Source organism: Scyliorhinus canicula, chromosome 20 (genome assembly GCF_902713615.1).
Source record: "Scyliorhinus canicula chromosome 20, sScyCan1.1, whole genome shotgun sequence".
NCBI classification, from domain to species: Eukaryota; Metazoa; Chordata; class Chondrichthyes; order Carcharhiniformes; family Scyliorhinidae; genus Scyliorhinus; species Scyliorhinus canicula.
Window position 1 is genome coordinate 61099282 of NC_052165.1, and position 17034 is coordinate 61116315.

General features: G+C 45.5%; 2 protein-coding genes across 6 annotated transcripts in view; one reads left to right on the plus strand and one right to left on the minus strand.

Annotated features, from left to right (window-relative positions):
- Positions 1 to 6897, minus strand: part of pnpla3 (patatin-like phospholipase domain containing 3) — a 68847-nt gene extending 61950 nt beyond the window's left edge. The window contains exon 1 of one of the 2 annotated variants that reach the window (XM_038781082.1): positions 6797 to 6897. Coding sequence is in view for 1 of the 2 variants with exons in the window: in XM_038781081.1 (XP_038637009.1) it covers positions 6797 to 6857 (61 nt within the window). In the remaining variant the exon portion in view is untranslated. The remainder of the gene's footprint in view (positions 1 to 6796) is intronic. The other variant, XM_038781081.1, reaches the window with a different exon arrangement.
- sult4a1 (sulfotransferase family 4A, member 1) overlaps positions 6247 to 17034 on the plus strand; it is a 57515-nt gene continuing 46727 nt past the window's right edge. For 2 of the 4 annotated variants that reach the window (XR_005458396.1, XR_005458395.1), the window contains exon 1: positions 6255 to 6806. Coding sequence is in view for 2 of the 4 variants with exons in the window: in XM_038781084.1 (XP_038637012.1) it covers positions 6638 to 6806 (169 nt within the window). In the remaining 2 variants the exon portion in view is untranslated. Of the gene's footprint in view, positions 6807 to 17034 lie in introns of all 4 variants that reach the window. The other 2 variants (XM_038781084.1, XM_038781085.1) reach the window with 2 other exon arrangements.

The following is a 17034-nucleotide window of genomic DNA, read 5'->3' on the forward strand; positions in this document are numbered from 1 at the left end:
GCTGACGAATTTATTTACCAGGTGTGAATGGCGATGGCGTGACCAGGGCTCACGCCGTCGGGACTTCGGCCTATCCGGGCCACTGAATAGCGGGGGCCCCGGAGAATCGCCGTACTTGGTACCTCGAGCGGTTCTCCGGCAGGCGCGGCGCCGACCTCGATGACGCCATTCTCGCCGTCTGGGAGAATTGCAAAATGGCGTCGAACCGGCGCCGCGGGAAAAAATGGCGCGCACGCCGATTCTCCCATATGGTGCGGCATGGGAGAATCGTGCCCATAATCTGGATACATTAAGCAAAATTCTTTTACAACATGACTACAACAGACACACAATACAATAGATATAAAAAATTCCTACATTCAGGACAAGTTACAGCCAACTCTGGCAGTAAAATCCCCAGAAGGATGATCCTTTCTTGTTTTGGGGTTATGGTGAGGATTTCATCAGGGTCAAAGTAGAAATTTTCTTTAATGTCCCTTCATGGCCTTTTGGCTCAGACCAAGGGTCAAATCAAGCCCCAAGATGAGGTGCAATGCCTTTTCTTGTCAGCATGAATCTTGTAAGTCTCTTTTGTGGAGACCATGAATTGGCTTCAATTTGAATTTAAATTGGTTTTCGGAGCAAGCAATGAGCTGGATTAAGGGTTTGCCCTGTCCACTCTGCGCATTGGCTTTGTAACTTTAAGGGTGGGATAAAAAAGTTAGAAACAATAACTTTTCCTTAACATTTTCATCGGAGTCGAGGGTTGGGCATAAGCGCTGATGTCAGTGGCACAGAGATTACGCCTGAGCTGTGGGTGAAGTGCTGTGAGTTTATAATTTGTATAATTGGGAAATTCTGACAGTGCACCCAAGATGCTTCTCTGCATGGCAAAGCCACCTCAGTGGACACAAGGGTTGCTGTTGTCCATTCTTTCCAGGATGAAGTGCATCCCCTTGCTCTTCAGCTGCCCATCCCAGGAAGGCAGGTCTCACTGAGGGTGGCAATGTTAATTTGGAGCCTTGATAGTTAAATTGATACAGTACCATTGCAGTTCTTCTTTCTCGATGGTCACTCTTGAGATTATTTATGAGTGTTCCAATATTCCAAGTTGCAAAATTTAAAGTTTTCCTTCTTTGACCAAGAAGATGCTGACCCTGCAGGGTGTGGTTCGCCGGCCGGAGAAAGTGGACAGTATTTTTAATGTTTTCTTTTCTTTTTTTCTAGTCCCTTCCCAATTTGGGGTGAGCATGGGGTAACTTGAAGGAGGCTGCTCATTCACAGGTTCTGCTGCCCAAAGACACCTCTGTCCCAACACGGGTCCAGTGACCTCCCATGCATCTGTCTCCTGTGTGCAAATTCTTGACTCTGGGCTCCCAGGTTCCTGTCCCCCATCGCTAATCCTGCATCACCAAAGGATTCGGCAAATGGACCCTGGGGGAAGAGTGTGTGTGACTTTATTTAATCTGGGGACCTTGGAGTTCCATAATTGTCTGCGCGATCATGAAGGGCTGATGGTCAGATTTCAGTGACGTACCACCTTGCCACTTCTTCTGCCTTTGAAGCCAATGAGATACACAGTCCTGCCATTGAGAATTCTTTGAACCGCACTTTGTCTGGCACCATCCCGTCACATTGCTGCCATGGGTGGGTGGCCCGACCAGGAGCCAGACACATTGCTCACAAGATCATCAGAGCACACGAGCCTCTCCACCATCCCAAGTTGGTGATCCACGGAGGGGGTAGACAGTAGGTATGCAAACAGAAAGGTCTGACTGAGGGTGTACTTAAAGAAATTTTTGACGGTGGCGGGAAACTTGAGAAGCTTGCTAAAAATGTACATGGGATCTTTCGCTTTATAGATAGAAGAGTAGAAAATCCACTATAAATCTCAGCTGGTGTACTATATCCAATTCAGGGCAGCTCACTTGCAGAAAGATGTCAAGGCCTTGGGAAGGTTGCAGAAGAGATTTGGTAGAATGGTACCAGGTATGATGGATTTCAGCTATGTGGAGAGAAGGGAGACGCTGGTGTTGTTCTTAAAACAAAGAAGGCTTGGAGATTTGATAGACCTGCTCAAAATGATGAATGACTATGAGAGGGTAAATAGGATAGCATTTTTTCCAGTGGCAAAGTGCTGTTAGCTAAAGGACTCACATTTAAGGCCATTGGCCAAAGAAGCAGAGAGGACATGAGTATGATCCAGAATGCAGATTCACTTTCAAAAAGGCAATTTGAAAATGGGAGGAAATACTGAACTGTGGCAGAAACGGGCGGCACGATAGCACAATGGTTAGCCCTGTCGCTTCACAGCACTAGGGTCCCAGGTTCATTTCCTGGCTTGGGTCACTGTCTGCGTGGAACATAGAACATAACAGCGCAGTACGGGCCCTTCGACCCTCGATGTTGCGCCGACCTGTGAAACCATCTGAAGCCTATCTGACCTACACTATTCCATTTTCATCCATATGTCTATCCAGTGACCACTTAAATGCGAGTCTACTACTGTTGCAGGCAGGGCGTTCCACACCCCTACTACTCTCTGAGTAAAGAAACTGTCTCTGACATCTGTCCTATATCTACCACCCCTCAATTTAAAGCTATGTCCCCTCGTGTTGGTCATCACCATCCGAGGAAATAGACTCTCACTGTCCACCCTATCTAACCCTCTGACTATCTTATATGTCTCTATTAAGTCACCTCTCAGCCTTCTCCTCTCTAACGAAAACAACCTCAAGTCCCTGAGCCTTTCTTCGTAAGACCTTCCCTCCATACCAGGCAACATCCTAGTAAATCTCCTCTGAACCCTTTCCGAAGTTTCCACATCCTTCCTATAATGTGGTGACCAGAACTGCACGCAGTACTCCAGGAGCGGCCGCACCAGAGTTATGTACAGCTGCAGCATGACCTTGTGGCTCCGAAACTCAATCCCCCTACTGACAAAGGCTAGCACACCATATGCCTTCTTAACAGCCCTATTAACCTGGGTGGCAACTTTCAGGGATTTATGTACCTGGATGCCTAGATCTCTCTGTTCATCTACACTACCAAGAATCTTGCCATTAGCCCAGTACTCTGCATTCCTGTTACTCCTTCCAAAGTGAACGACCTCACACTTTTCCGCATTAAACTCCATCTGCCACCTCTCAGCCCAGCTCTGCAGCTTATCTATGTCCCTCTGTATCCTATAACATCCTTCAGCATTATCCACAACTCCACCGACCTTCGTGTCATCTGCAAATTTACTAACCCATCCTTCTACACCCTCTTCCAGGTTATTTATAAAAATGACAAACAGCAGTGGCCCCAAAACAGATCCTTGCGGTACACCACTAGTAACTGAACTCCAGGATGAACATTTGCCATCAACCACCACCCTCTGTCTTCTTTCAGCTAGCCAATTACTGATCCAAACCGCTAAATCACCTTCAATCCCATACTTCCTTATTTTCTGCAATAGCCTACCATGGGGAACCTTATCAAACGCCTTACTGAAATCCATATACACCACATCAACCGCTTTACCCTCATCCACCTGTTTGGTCACCTTTTCAAAAAACTCAATAAGGTTTGTGAGGCATGACCTACCCTTCACAAAACCGTGTTGACTATCGCTAATCAACTTGTTCTTTTCAAGATGATTATAAACCCTATCTCTTATAACCTTTTCCAACATTTTACCCACAACCGAAGTAAGGCTCACAGGTCTATAATTACCAGGGTTGTCTCTACTCCCCTTCTTGAACAAGAGGGCAACATTTGCTATCCTCCAGTCTTCCGGCACTATTCCTGTCGACAAAGACGACATAAAGATCAAGGACAAAGGCTCTGCAATCTCCTCCCTGGCTTCCCAGAGAATCCTAGGATAAATCCCATCTGGCCCAGGGGACTTATCTGTTTTGACATTTTCCAAAATTGATAACACCTCCTCCTTTTGAACCTCAATTCCATCTAGCCTGGTCGACTGAACCTGAGTATTCTCCTCGACAACATTGTCTTTCTCCAGTGTAAACACTGATGAAAAATATCCATTTAACGCTTCCCCTATCTCCTCTGATTCCACACACAACTTTCCACTACTATCCTTGATTGGCCCTAATCTTACTCTAGTCATTCTTTTGTTCCTGATATACCTATAGAAAGCCTTAGGGTTTTCCTTGATCCTATCCGCCAACGACTTTTCGTGTCCTCTCCTCGCTCTTCTTAACTCTCCCTTTAGGTCCTTCCTGGCTAACTTGTAACTCTCAAGTGCCCTAACTGAGCCTTCATGTCTCATCCTAACATAAGCCTTCTTCTTCCTCTTGACAAGTGCTTCAACTTCCTTAGTAAACCACGGTTCCCTTGCTCGACAACTTCCTCCCTGCCTGACAGGTACATACTTATCAAGGACATGCAGTAGCTGTTCCTTGAAAAAGCTCCACATTTCGATTGTACCCATCCCCTGCAGTTTCCTTTCCTATCCTATACATCCTAAATCTTGCCGAATAGCATCATAATTGCCTTTCCCCCAGCTATAATTCTTGCCTTGCGGTATATACCTATCCCTGCCCATTGCTAAAGTAAACATAACCGAGTTGTGATCACTATCACCAAAGTGCTCACCTACATCTAAATCTAACACCTGGCCGGGTTGATTACCCAGTACCAAATCGAATGTGGCCTCGACCCTTGTTGTCCTGTCTACATACTGTGTCAGAAAACCCTCCTGCACACACTGCACAAAAACTGACCCATCAGTACTCGATAGTCGATACTTCATAGTACTCGAACTATAGTATTTCCAGTCAATATTTGGAAAGTAAAGGCCCCCATAAAAACTACCCTGTTACTCTCGCTCCTGTCGAGAATCATCTTTGCAATCCTTTCCTCTACATCTCTGGAACTATTCGGAGGTCTATAGACAACTCCCAACAGGGTGACCTCTCCTCTCCTGTTCCTAACCTCGGCCCATACTACTTCAGTAAACGAGTCCTCAAACGTCCTTTCTACTGCCGTAATACTTTCCTTGATTAACAATGCCACACCCCCCCCCCCCCCCCCCCCTCTTTTACCATCTTCTCTGTTCTTACAGAAACATCTAAATCCTGGAACCTACAACAACCATTCCTGTCCCTGCTCTACCCATGTCTCCGAAATCGCCATAACATCGAGATCCCAGGTACCAACCCATGCTGCAAGCTCACCCACCTTATTCCAGATGCTCCTGGCGTTGAAGTAGACACACTTCAAACCAGCGTCTTGCTTGCCGGTGCCCTCTTTCGAACTTTTAACCCTATCCCTGACCTCATTACTCTCAACATCCTGTACACTGGGACTACAATTTAGGTTCCCATCCCCCTGCTGAATTAGTTTAAACCCCCCCGAAGAGCACTAGCAAATCCCCCCCCCCCCACCCCCCCCAGGATATTGGTACCCCTCTGGTTCAGGTGAAGACCATCCTGTTTGTAGAGGTCCCACCTACCCCAGAATGAGCCCCAATTATCCAGGAAACCAAAACCCTCCCTCCTGCACCATCCCTGTAGCCACATGTTCAACTCCTCTCTCTCCTTATTTCTCACTTCGCTAGCACATGGCACGGGTAACAACCCAGAGATAACAACTCTGTTTGTTCTAGCTCTCAGCTTCCACCCTAGCTCCTTGAATTTCTGTCTCAAATCCCCATCTCTCTTCCTACCTATGTCGTTGGTACCTATGTGGACCACGACTTGGGGCTGCTCCCCCTCCCCCTTAAGGATCCCAAAAACACGATCAGAGACATCACAAACCCTGGCACCTGGGAGGCAACACACCAACCGTGAGTCTCTTTCGTTCCCACAGAACCTCCTGCCTGTTCCTCTAACTATAGAGTGCCCAATGACAAGTGCTCTGTTCCTCTTCTCCCTTCCCTTCTGGAGTCTGCACTTTCTCCCTGTGTCTGCGTGGGTTTCCTCCGGGTGCTCCGGATTCGTCCCACAAGTCCCAAAAGACATGCTGTTGGGTAATTTGGACATTCTGAATTCTCCCTCAGTGTACCCGAAGAGGTCCAGAATGTGGAGATTAGGGGCTTTCACAGTAACTTCGCAGCAGTATTAATATAAGGGGTACTTGTGACAATGACGATTATTATTAAGAGCAGGGGAGTGTAACGGATTGAATCGCAGAGCTGACACATGCCGAATGGGCCGAGTGGCTTCCTACTGGTGCTCCATGATTCCAATCAGTGTAAAACAGTTATTAATACAACGACCGCAGTGCCAGGCAACTTGAATGCATTTGATTGCACCAAAACTGGACAAGACTGCACCTTTTCAGGAGGCAGAGAGAGAAACTTCCCTTCCCACATGGGGTGGGATAGGGACATTCTCACAATTTGTGGAATGTGACCCGGTGTAATTGTATTCCAAGTGCAGATTTTTTTTTTGTCCGTTTGTCGATCATTTTTACGGCATGTTTTATGGGGTGAGAAATCCCTGGGGATTTGGAGAAGTTTTATTTGTCGGCGGAGTGTGGCTGGGAGCTGGTGTGTGCGCCTTTAAGCTGCTGGAGCCGGCGCTGCTGCTGCTGCTGAGCGAGGAGCCAGCCCCCTTGCAGCCGCGGAGCGGGCACAGGGTGGATCGGCGGGCAGAGCAGAGCCGCTATTTGCTCAGGCCTCTTCCCAGCCCCACAGGAGCCCGAGAGGATGGCGGAGAGCGAGGCAGAAACCCCCAGCACCCCGGGAGAGTTCGGCAGTAAATACTTCGAGTACAATGGAGTCCGGCTGCCTCCCTTCTGCAGGGGGAAGATGGACGAGATCGCCAACTTCCCGGTCCGGGAGAGCGACATCTGGATCGTCACTTACCCCAAATCCGGTAGGAGCTCCTCGAGACCCCCAATCCCCAGCGCCGCTCCGCTGCTGCCATCAAACCCGGGCTCCCTGCCGCAGGGGGCGGGGGAGAGGCTTTGGGACCTGGAGCCGGAGATTTGACCCTGTCCATTGTATCCACACAGAGACCGCATTAAACAAACTGCAGCAACACCCACGGTGTTCACAGCAACCCCCCCCCCCCCCCCCCCAGGACAGAGCAACCCCCCCCCCTCCAGGCCAGAGCAACCCCCCCCCCCAGGCCAGAGCAACCCCCCCCCCCCCAGGACAGAGCAACCCCCCCCCCCCAGGACAGAGCAACCCCCCCCCCCCAGGACAGAGCAACCCCCCCCCCCCCAGGACAGAGCAACCCCCCCCCCCCCAGGACAGAGCACCCCCCCCCCCAGGACAGAGCACCCCCCCCCCAGGACAGAGCAACCCCCCCCCCCCGGGACAGAGCAACCCCCCCCCCCAGGACAGAGCAACCCCCCCCCCCAGGACAGAGCAACCCCCCCCAACACAGAGCAACCCCTCCCCCCAGGACAGAGCAACCCCCCCCCCCCCCCAGGACAGAGCAACCCCCCCCCCCCAGGACAGAGCAACCCCCCCCCCCCCCCCCCCCCAGGACAGAGCAACCCCCCCCCCAGGACAGAGCAACCCCCCCCCCCTCCCCCGCAGGACAGAGCAACCCCCCACCCCCCAGGACAGCACAAGTGGATAGCACTGTGGCTTCACAGCGCCACGGTCCCAGGTTCGATTGCCCGCTGGATCACTGTCTGTGCGGAGTCTGCACGTTCTCCCCGTGTCTGCGTGGGTTTCCTCCAGGTGCTCCGGTTTCCTCCCACAGTCCAAAGATGTGCGGGTTAGGTGGATTGGCCATGATAAATTGCCCGTAGTGTCCTAAAATGTAAGGTATGGGGGGGTTGTTGGATTACGGGTATAGGGTGGATACGTGGGTTTGAGTAGGGTGATCATTGCTCGGCACAACATCGAGGGTCGAAGGGCCTGTTCTGTGCTGTACTGTTCTATGTTCTAATAGGTACCAAAATAATTGAATGCTAATAGATGGCAGGTTTTATTTTGAGGGACACGAGTGTAAACGGGTAGAAGTTAGGCCACAGCTCTATAAAGCTGTGGTTTACCCTGTTTGGAGTACTGTGTTTAGTTCAGAACGCACCACCTCACCAAAGTGAATTTGGCAGTGGAAAGGTTGCAGTGCAGATTCACCAGAATGATATGGTTTAAAAAAGGATGACATTATCAGGACAGGTTGCATAGATGAGGCGTGCATTTGACAAGTGGATTGAGATAAACAATTTCCTCTGCTGGGGGAGACCAGAGGAAGGAGGCATAACCTCAAAAATTCAAGCATGACTGTTCAGGGGTGATGTCAAAAAGTACATTTGTCTCACAAAGGACGGTGTTAATCTGGAACTGTCTTTCTTCAAAAATCTGAGGCCAAGTGAGTTGAAAATGTCAAAACTGAGATTGATGGATTTTTGTTTGGCAAGGTATTAAAGGTTAAAGAACCAAGGTAGGGAAATATGGTTAAAATGTTGATCAACCCTGTTCTAATTTCCAGCAAGTTGGTTGAACATGGCGAATCTTAGAACATGTTAGAAAGGATCTGCCTAGTAATATTCAGGAGATGGTGGACATTGAAGGGTGTGATACATTTTTAAAAAAGAACCTTAAAATCAGGACTGAACAGGCATTAATGCCAAGCAACTGGCTACTCATACAGTACGTGATCATGATGCATAGAGGGGTCCAGCAGGCAGAGTTTTTGCATACATGCCAAAGCCAAAAGCGAAATCGGTATGATGTACAACACATTCAGTGCAGTGGCGGTGGTGGAATAGGACCACAGCAAATGTTGCATCTGACAGTCCACGCCAGTCAAGCACTAAACCGAAGAATAATGTCAACGGCCGCAATATTAAAAGGGCTAGTCTGAAACCAATGTCTATTTGGATGTAGGTTAATATTTTACTAGCCCGCCACTATTCCATTTAAATCCAGAGGCTGGTTTACACTTGTTCCAACTCTACAGACAATAGAAACAGACCCCGATGCACTGTTGTGCCCATAGCCCGGTTTTGTTGAGCATGGTTCACTTAAAAAAACCAGAAGGATTAATTTTTAATCGTTTTTCCTATATTTTCTGTTTTTTTGAAATATAAATTTAGAGTACCCAATTATTCTTTTTCCAATTAAGGGGCAATTTAGCGTGGCCAATCCACTTACCCTGCACATCTTTGGGTTGTGGGGATGAAACCCATGCCGACACGGGGAGAATGTGCAAACTCCACATGGACAGAGACCCGGGGCAACCCGGGTCCTCATTGCCATAGGCAGCAGTGCTAACCACTGCACCACCGTGCGTCCTCTCATATTTGTTGTTATCCTGTTGCGGATTTGCTATCTGCAGACTTGTGAGACATACCGCACACATCACTGCACCTACATTTGGCCAGAGACTTGAGTAACACTGCAACTTTCTTGTGGAACAGGTTTGAAACCCCACTGCGATGTGCAGTTTTACCTGTCAGGATGTTTACATACATAGTGTTGAACAAAGAACATCAAGCCAAATAAATGAACAAAGCTGATTTATTTACACTACTTAAATAAGATTCGAACAAGTTCCAAGGTAAAAGTTATTAATTAAACTATACAATATCTCCAACCATCAACTATACAACTCGCCTTCCTCATGCCTAAACACCTTCTCCCAGAATCACAGGAGTCACATGATATTTGTATGACTGCTCCTTATCCCATCTGTTGGTGAGAAGTATTAACATCACATTGTTAACCCTTTGTCTTCTTTACAATATACATATTGTTACATCCACCACTGGAGGAAATCACAGATCTGACCGGAGGCATACTGCTGCAGTTCATTTCAATGTAAACCTGGTAGTCGGACATCAGCGTCAGACATCTTTTCCATTTGAAGGCAGGAAAAAGGTGGCATTTATTACCAGTATGTTTCTGAATTTAAGGATGTCTCACCTAATTACAGAAATGTTTTAAGGTACTCTTTTCAGCAAAGCCCAGAGTTCATTTATAGGCTGATTTCTAATGACGCATCCAATACATGGGGGCAGGACTAACTCCCTAATAGTGTGAGCATGCAGGCATGAAATCCTGTGCCACTGGCAGAGTCCTTCCCCTGGGCCATTTTTCTGGAGACAAGATCTGAAATGGCAAGACTGGCCACTTAATGACTGTTGAAGATGAATTAAGCCCTACTTCAGAACCGGGCTGGCTGGAATTCAGCCTTCGGGCTCCCTGACGGGCCACGGAACATAGGCTAGCTGTCTGGAGGCAGATTCCACGTGACAGATCACGGGATCAATACTCCAGATAGGCTTTGCAGATCTCCCTGTGTGCCTGGTCTCAACTATGGCCACTGGATGCCCTGTGGAGGGTCTTCCCACAACAATGGTGGCCCACCAGCTGAGGGAACATTTTAACTTTAAAAACTAACGGAGTTGAGAGGACACCTCCATCTTGAGTCTCTCTTTCTCTCTTGGACCTCCAGTTTTCAGAGCCCACTCGTCAACCTCAATTGGATGGTGAGCTCACCCTCTGAATGCTAATTGTCCAATTCGGGGAAAATCACAGCTGGGTAACTGTTTCCCACACAGTGTAGCTTCTGATTGCTCTTTGACCCTGACATTGGGCTTGTGAACCCTGTGGGGTACATTCTGGCCCAGGTCTGATTCAGTAGCATTACATGATTTGCACATAAAACAGTTTGATTACTTTTGCAGAGGCTAAAAACACTTTTACTGTTTCTTTCCCAAGAGGGACAACTGGTAGGGAATGAATTAAAACTTCTTGTATCGTTCCTCCCTTTATTTGCTCAGAATTAAATTTAAGACAGCATTTAAACTACCATTTTTTAATTCTTTCAATGGGATGTGGCTGTCACTGGCAAGGCCAGAATTTGTTGCTCACCCTTAATTGTCCTTGAACTGAGTGGCTTACCTGGCCATTTCAGAGTGAAGTTAAGAGTAAATCATATTGCCGAGGGTCTGGAGTCATATATAGGCCTGACCAAGCAGGGATGGCAGATTTCCTTCCCTCGAGGCATCAGTGAACATGATGGCTTTTCATGACAATTGATGATAGTTTGAAGGTCACCATTAGTGAGACTAGCTTTCAATTCCAGATATATTAATTGAATTCTGCCAGCTGCTGTGGAGATATTTTCACCCGGGTTTCTGGATTGCCAGTCCAATGATGTTGCCACTACTAGGCCACCGTCTCCCCTACAGGATTTGCAGTTTAAATCTTAAATTACTAGATGCAGGGGTTCCATGGTTAGGTTGGATGATCTATTCGATTTTCCATTGATCCTGTTTATACGTTGGGTAGCATGTTTTGGAAAAAATGGTAAAGTGTCAGATTCTGATTGAAAACCAGCAAACACAGCCAGGTTTTCTATCCTGATCTTCTGACACATTGTCAGGAAAATAATTGGTGATGTGTTTAGCGCCACCATTCTAGTAGAGGCGTCAAGCCTGGCTACACAGAGTTCAGGGCACCATCTTTGAGGGGCGCCGTGATCAACAAGCTTCGGGGTGATCCCCCACCATTGGTATATTGAGGGGCACTACCCACCATCCTCCCCCTCCCAGCGGGCACTGCACAGCCTCAGTCCTGAACCCCAAGGCCGCCAGGCACTTTTGCATCCCCGACTGTGGTCATCATGACTGGTTTTCCATTTAAAAACCGGGTAGTGCCTCTGCCAGGGGGGACATCACACGAGGCTAGAAGGTACAGTGTAATATTTAATTATATTTAAATTTTTAAAAAATGATGGAAATATGCTTCATGCCTTTTCTGGGCATAAACCTGATCACATCACTGGTGAGGGGACGGGGAAGATCTCAAACTGATATCTCACTGGAGCAGAACCCGTATGGCCATCTCGTGGGATTTAGCAGCCATAACGGGACTTACGTGGTCATCGATCGGCCCCGAAGAATTTCTGCCATTATCTTTAGTGGCACTAGCACCAGGAACAGTCTCACTGTGACATTGAAAATTGTACATGAATACTCTCTAAATGTTAATATTCTTTATTTTCCACCTGGTTGAATTAAGTTTATATTTTGTTTGTTTTCCAGAGTTTAAAAAAAATGGTAACCTGAAGTGAAATGCCTGAGGAACTAAGTTATCATCAGTATCTACAGTCATTCTGTCATTTCTGCTTGGAGTAACTGCTTCAAGCTAGTTTTCTCCATGACAGTAGCAGCACACCAATCACTTTTCAGTATGATAGGAATTTGTTGAAGTTATTTTTGTCTATCTCAATTAATTTTTCATAACACCGCCATTTCTCTGCAACTTTGGCCTTGCGAATCTTTCAGGATATCCTGGTTTTGGTTGAATGGCCAATTTACCTTTGCATTAATTTGAAATCATTGACAAGCGAATGAGTGAGGATAAGTTTTCTTGTTATTCTAAGCATTAGGGGCACTGAGATTTTTTTATTTAAAATTTTTTTTATTTATTATAAATTTAGAGTACCCAATTTTTTTTCCAATTGAGGGGTAATTTAGTGTGACCAATCCACTTAACCTGCACATCTTTGGGTTGTGGGGGTGAAACACACGCAGACATGGGGAGAATGTGCAAATTCCACACAAACAGTGACCCGGCGCTGGGATTGACCACGGGCCCAGCGCTATAGGCAGCAGTGCTAACCACTGCACCGCCCCGGGGCACTGAGATTATAGATGTACATCACTCTGCATCCCAGAATTTGGAAAGGAATCCGATTATTGCTTGCGTGTAAAGCAGCAGCATCATTTTCTGTTGTAACTTGTTAATTTGCCATATTTGGGGTTCCAGGCCGGATTCAACTGTCGAGCATTTTTATGCCTCTCCTATTTACAATTCCTCTTGCAATTCAGAGTGAATCTGTGCTATTTTCCATTCGTTATTTTTTTTTACTTTGTCAAGCTCCCATGTGTTCTTCCTGCCTTGGTGTCAGAACTTCACCTCTGAACACACCAGCCAGGTGCAAATGACCTCAACTCCCAGTAAAAGATGTCTAGGTACAGTCACTCACTGTGCACCTAGTCCCTGCGAAGCGAGTAATTTATTTAACAGGAATTTATTTGCAAATTATGCCTCACGAATGTTCCTCCAAGCCGAACTGGGCCCAACTGCCGAGGGGAAACCATAGAATTTGCTTCATGCTCTGCATTGTTCATTGGTTTGCACCTTAAAAGCAGAAGTAAACCTTAACCTCCTCATCGTTAATGACGCAGCTACGAGAAATAGAGCATGATGTGAGTCTGCACCAGCTCACATTGTAATATTATCATTCCATTCAAAATGTCATTCCGAGGGCGGCACGTTTGGTTAGCACTGCTGCCTCACGGCGCTGAGGACACAGGTTCGCATCCCGGCCCTGGGTCACTGTCCGTGTGGAGTTTGCACATTCTCCTCGTTTCTGTGTGGGTTTCACCCCCACAACCTAAAGATGTGCAGGCTAGGTGGATTGGGCATGCTAAATTGCCCCTTAATTGGGGAAAAAAATTGGGTACTCTAAATTTATTTTCAAAATTATTAGCAGGAAATTACAGTTAACAATGTGAGATTTAAACTGAAGACGTTCAGTTCAAATTCTTCCCTCAGTAATTTTATTGGAAACATTACCCTGCTAATGGCCATAATTCCTTGAAATGAGGACACTTGTTTACTGCTGGATTGAGCACATTATTGTTGGATCCCGCGTACAATTCATCCAAATTTTAATCTGAATTTAACAGTTTAAAAATCATGGTAATTGGACCTTTTCCTTCATTATTTTCATGCCATGCACCCACTAATGTCAAATTAAAAATCAATGATTGTTGAAATTTTATTAATCAAAGGGCAGTCGGTGCTGCAGAAGGGTTAGCATATTTTCCTGTCACTTCTGAACAACGAGCCTAGCCCAGATTGAGAACCGGGGAGCGTTCTCTGCCTAGTTGCTGTAAGAGAAATGAGTTTGGGTCGTCTTAATCGCACATTGGCTCACAGCACAAAAATTATCCTCAACCAGTTATTTTGATCAATGCCAGAAGGAAATTCGTCTGGAAATGGGGGATAAAATAAACACATTTGGTATTTCTTCACAGTTGGGGGTAAATTTAAGACAAAGGAAGCATTACTGTGCAGGCCCTTTAGAAGTGGTCAGTGTAGACAATTGGAGCCTGAAAGGAGAAAGTGTTTCACTTCCCAGCTGGTTTAGCTCACTGGGCTAAATCACTGGCTTTTAAAGCAGGCCAGCAGCACGGTTCGATTCCCGTACCAGCCTCCCCGGACAGGCGCCGGAATGTGGCGACTAGGGGCTTTTCACAGTAACTTCATTGAAGCCTACTCGTGACAATAAGTGATTTTCATTTCATTTCAGTGCTAACATCTGATGATAATACATTTATAAATACATTATTCACTCAAAATAACTATGAATGATATTTTTAACTTGTAAAATCTGTGTAAATAAACTTGGATCCATGGAGCGAAAAATCTTTCAAAGTGAAGTTTCAAGTTATAAGAATTTGTCTACATTAACTTTTTATCGAGATATACTTTCTGGTGTATTTTATTGCGTCATATATATATATATATATATATGTGTGTGCATGCCAAAATAGGAAACTAGCAAAAACTGACTAACATTTTCACCCAATAAAGCTGGTAATTCAGAATAGTCCTAAATAAAAACCAATAATATATACAATCTTGGGGGGGGGGGGGGGGGGGGGGGTCACAAATACATGGAAGTTGACCTTGTCTCCCTCAGTGTTTCCTCTTTACTAACTAGTTTTCATCTAATTTCCAATCATTCCCTAATTCCATGCCCTTTAGTTTTCTCCAGTCATCTGCTGTGGGATACTTTTCGAAAATCCATGTATGCTACATACACTGCATCTTCCCCACCCACAATATCTATCACTTATAACATTTATAATGAACAATCTTTCTTTTGAAATCTGTGGTCTCTGCTCCTAATTATGTTCCTTTCACATAATGTAGCAGTTTGGGGAACAAAATGTGAACACTTTATTGGGATACAATCACTGTACCATGCATTTTGAGAGGACCATTTCTAGTTTCTGAAGTTGCGCATATTTCTGATAGAAATAGAGATCCGTATATCTGGAATGTTAATTCATTTTAGTCAGGTCTATAGTGAGAAGTACTATACTTCTGTAGAAGAATGTAACGGGCAGGATGTTCACTAATGCTGAAATCCACATATAGTAAATTTCTGAAGGTGGAATTATAACATTTCTGTATTGTGCCTGAAGGCATGTCTTTGGCTCATTGTCTGCCAATGTATCATCCTGAGCTGTTTCTTTGGCAGTTTTTGGTCAGTGGTTGTGTGCCATTGCCTTCTATTCTCCGGGGTGTCATGGGGAGACTGGACCTAAGTCTACCTCAGCTGGAATGGGAATCAAATTGGCATTATTCTGAAGCACATGCTAACCATCTAGACAACTGAGCTAACCGGCCCTCAATCATGACATTAGTCACTATGTATATAAAATGGGATTATATTGATTTCAGCAATATGTTCACATTTCTGTGGGTTATGATATGTTGTCGGAGACGTTGTATGATGTGTGCTGACATATACAGCAGGCAGTGAATGTGTTTTATGCATTTTCAAAGCATATTAACTCAGGATCTTTGCTGGTCCAAAATCCAGTTTTGGATGAATAGCACTTTCCTCCACACCACAAACTTAGTACTCCTTTTCTTCTTTAGTCGTTCATGGGATGTGGACGTCACTGGCTGGGCCAGCATTTATTGCCCACCCATGAGGGCATTTAAGAGTTCACCGCATTGCTGTGGGTGCGGAGTCACACTACATGTTCCTTCAGCGTTCCACCTCTGACTGGACTAGACTGTTCACAACCTGAGGCTGAGCTTCTGATCACATATACACTCCATTAGAGAAAACACCTCCAGAACATCACTTGCCACTGCCTATCTGCCACGGTAACGCTGATCTGTACTTTTGACAGCTTCAAACATAACTATTACAAAACATCAAATACTCTGGATGCTAGAAATATGAAATAAATACAGAAATAGTCAGCGGGGTTGGCAGCACCTGTGGAGAGAGAAACAAAGTGTTAACATCCATGATTATCTCGTCTAATACCTCCTTTGATCTGCGTCCATTTCTTTGATCAAACATCTGGGATCACTTTTGGATATTTGTTTTACATTGAGGAATTACATAATACAGATTCTTGTTACTGCTCTATACAAATTTGGTAAAGAACCTTCTAACCTTTCTGGTGGAGATCCTGGAATACTCATGTCTTTGAAATAACCCCAAATTGATGTTATGCCGACATGAGACTTTTATACTCACTATTAGCACCTGCCTCTTGGCGCCTAACGGTCTGCTCACCCATGTGACTAATATTGTTCTCCATCTTTTCCAACACCATTCACAATACCACAAGCAAGCCAGTGGATTTTGATGCTTGTGAAAGCCCCAACACCCCTCTCTCACTAATACAGAACACAGGCCACCACCATTATTCACCCCGCGGTTTCAGGTTTTATTATTTATGTCTTTCAGTGCTTTTTATTGTCAACATGGGAAATTTTCTTTTGGAACAATTTTCCCAACTTTTGGCACTCAATGTCACCTTCAGTACTGCCAGATCATGAGTGACTGTTGGGGTGTTGCACAATACAGCCTTAATCGTCACACGCAACATCATTGCTGCTTGATATTTATAAAATGGTCGCCTGCAGTCTGGAATAGAGGATCATTTCCATGGGTCGGCGGGGGAAGAAGATTTTTGGTTGGTAACGCGTTTTAAAATTATAGTGCTGGAGTAGGGAGAAACTAAGATTGAATAGTAAAGGTCTGTTGGTGAACAAATAATGATGGAGTTTGGTGCAATTTTCATACCAAGGTGGAAAAATACTTATTAAAAAGATAGGATAGAGTCCATAATAGTGTATATTTACTTTTTGTCGCATGGTAACGGTTTTCTATGGAGATTAATTTTGCATTTAAAACAATGGCAAACTTTATTTTCCATTTAGAATGATGGAGAATTAGAGGGGAGCTTGAGCAATGCCTCTTTTCTGATATGCTTTTCCTTTAGGATTGAAATTCCTGTGTGCTCTATTTTCAATAACCGACTGAGAAATATTTGAGCTACAAAACAAATGGGTTGATGAACTTGTGA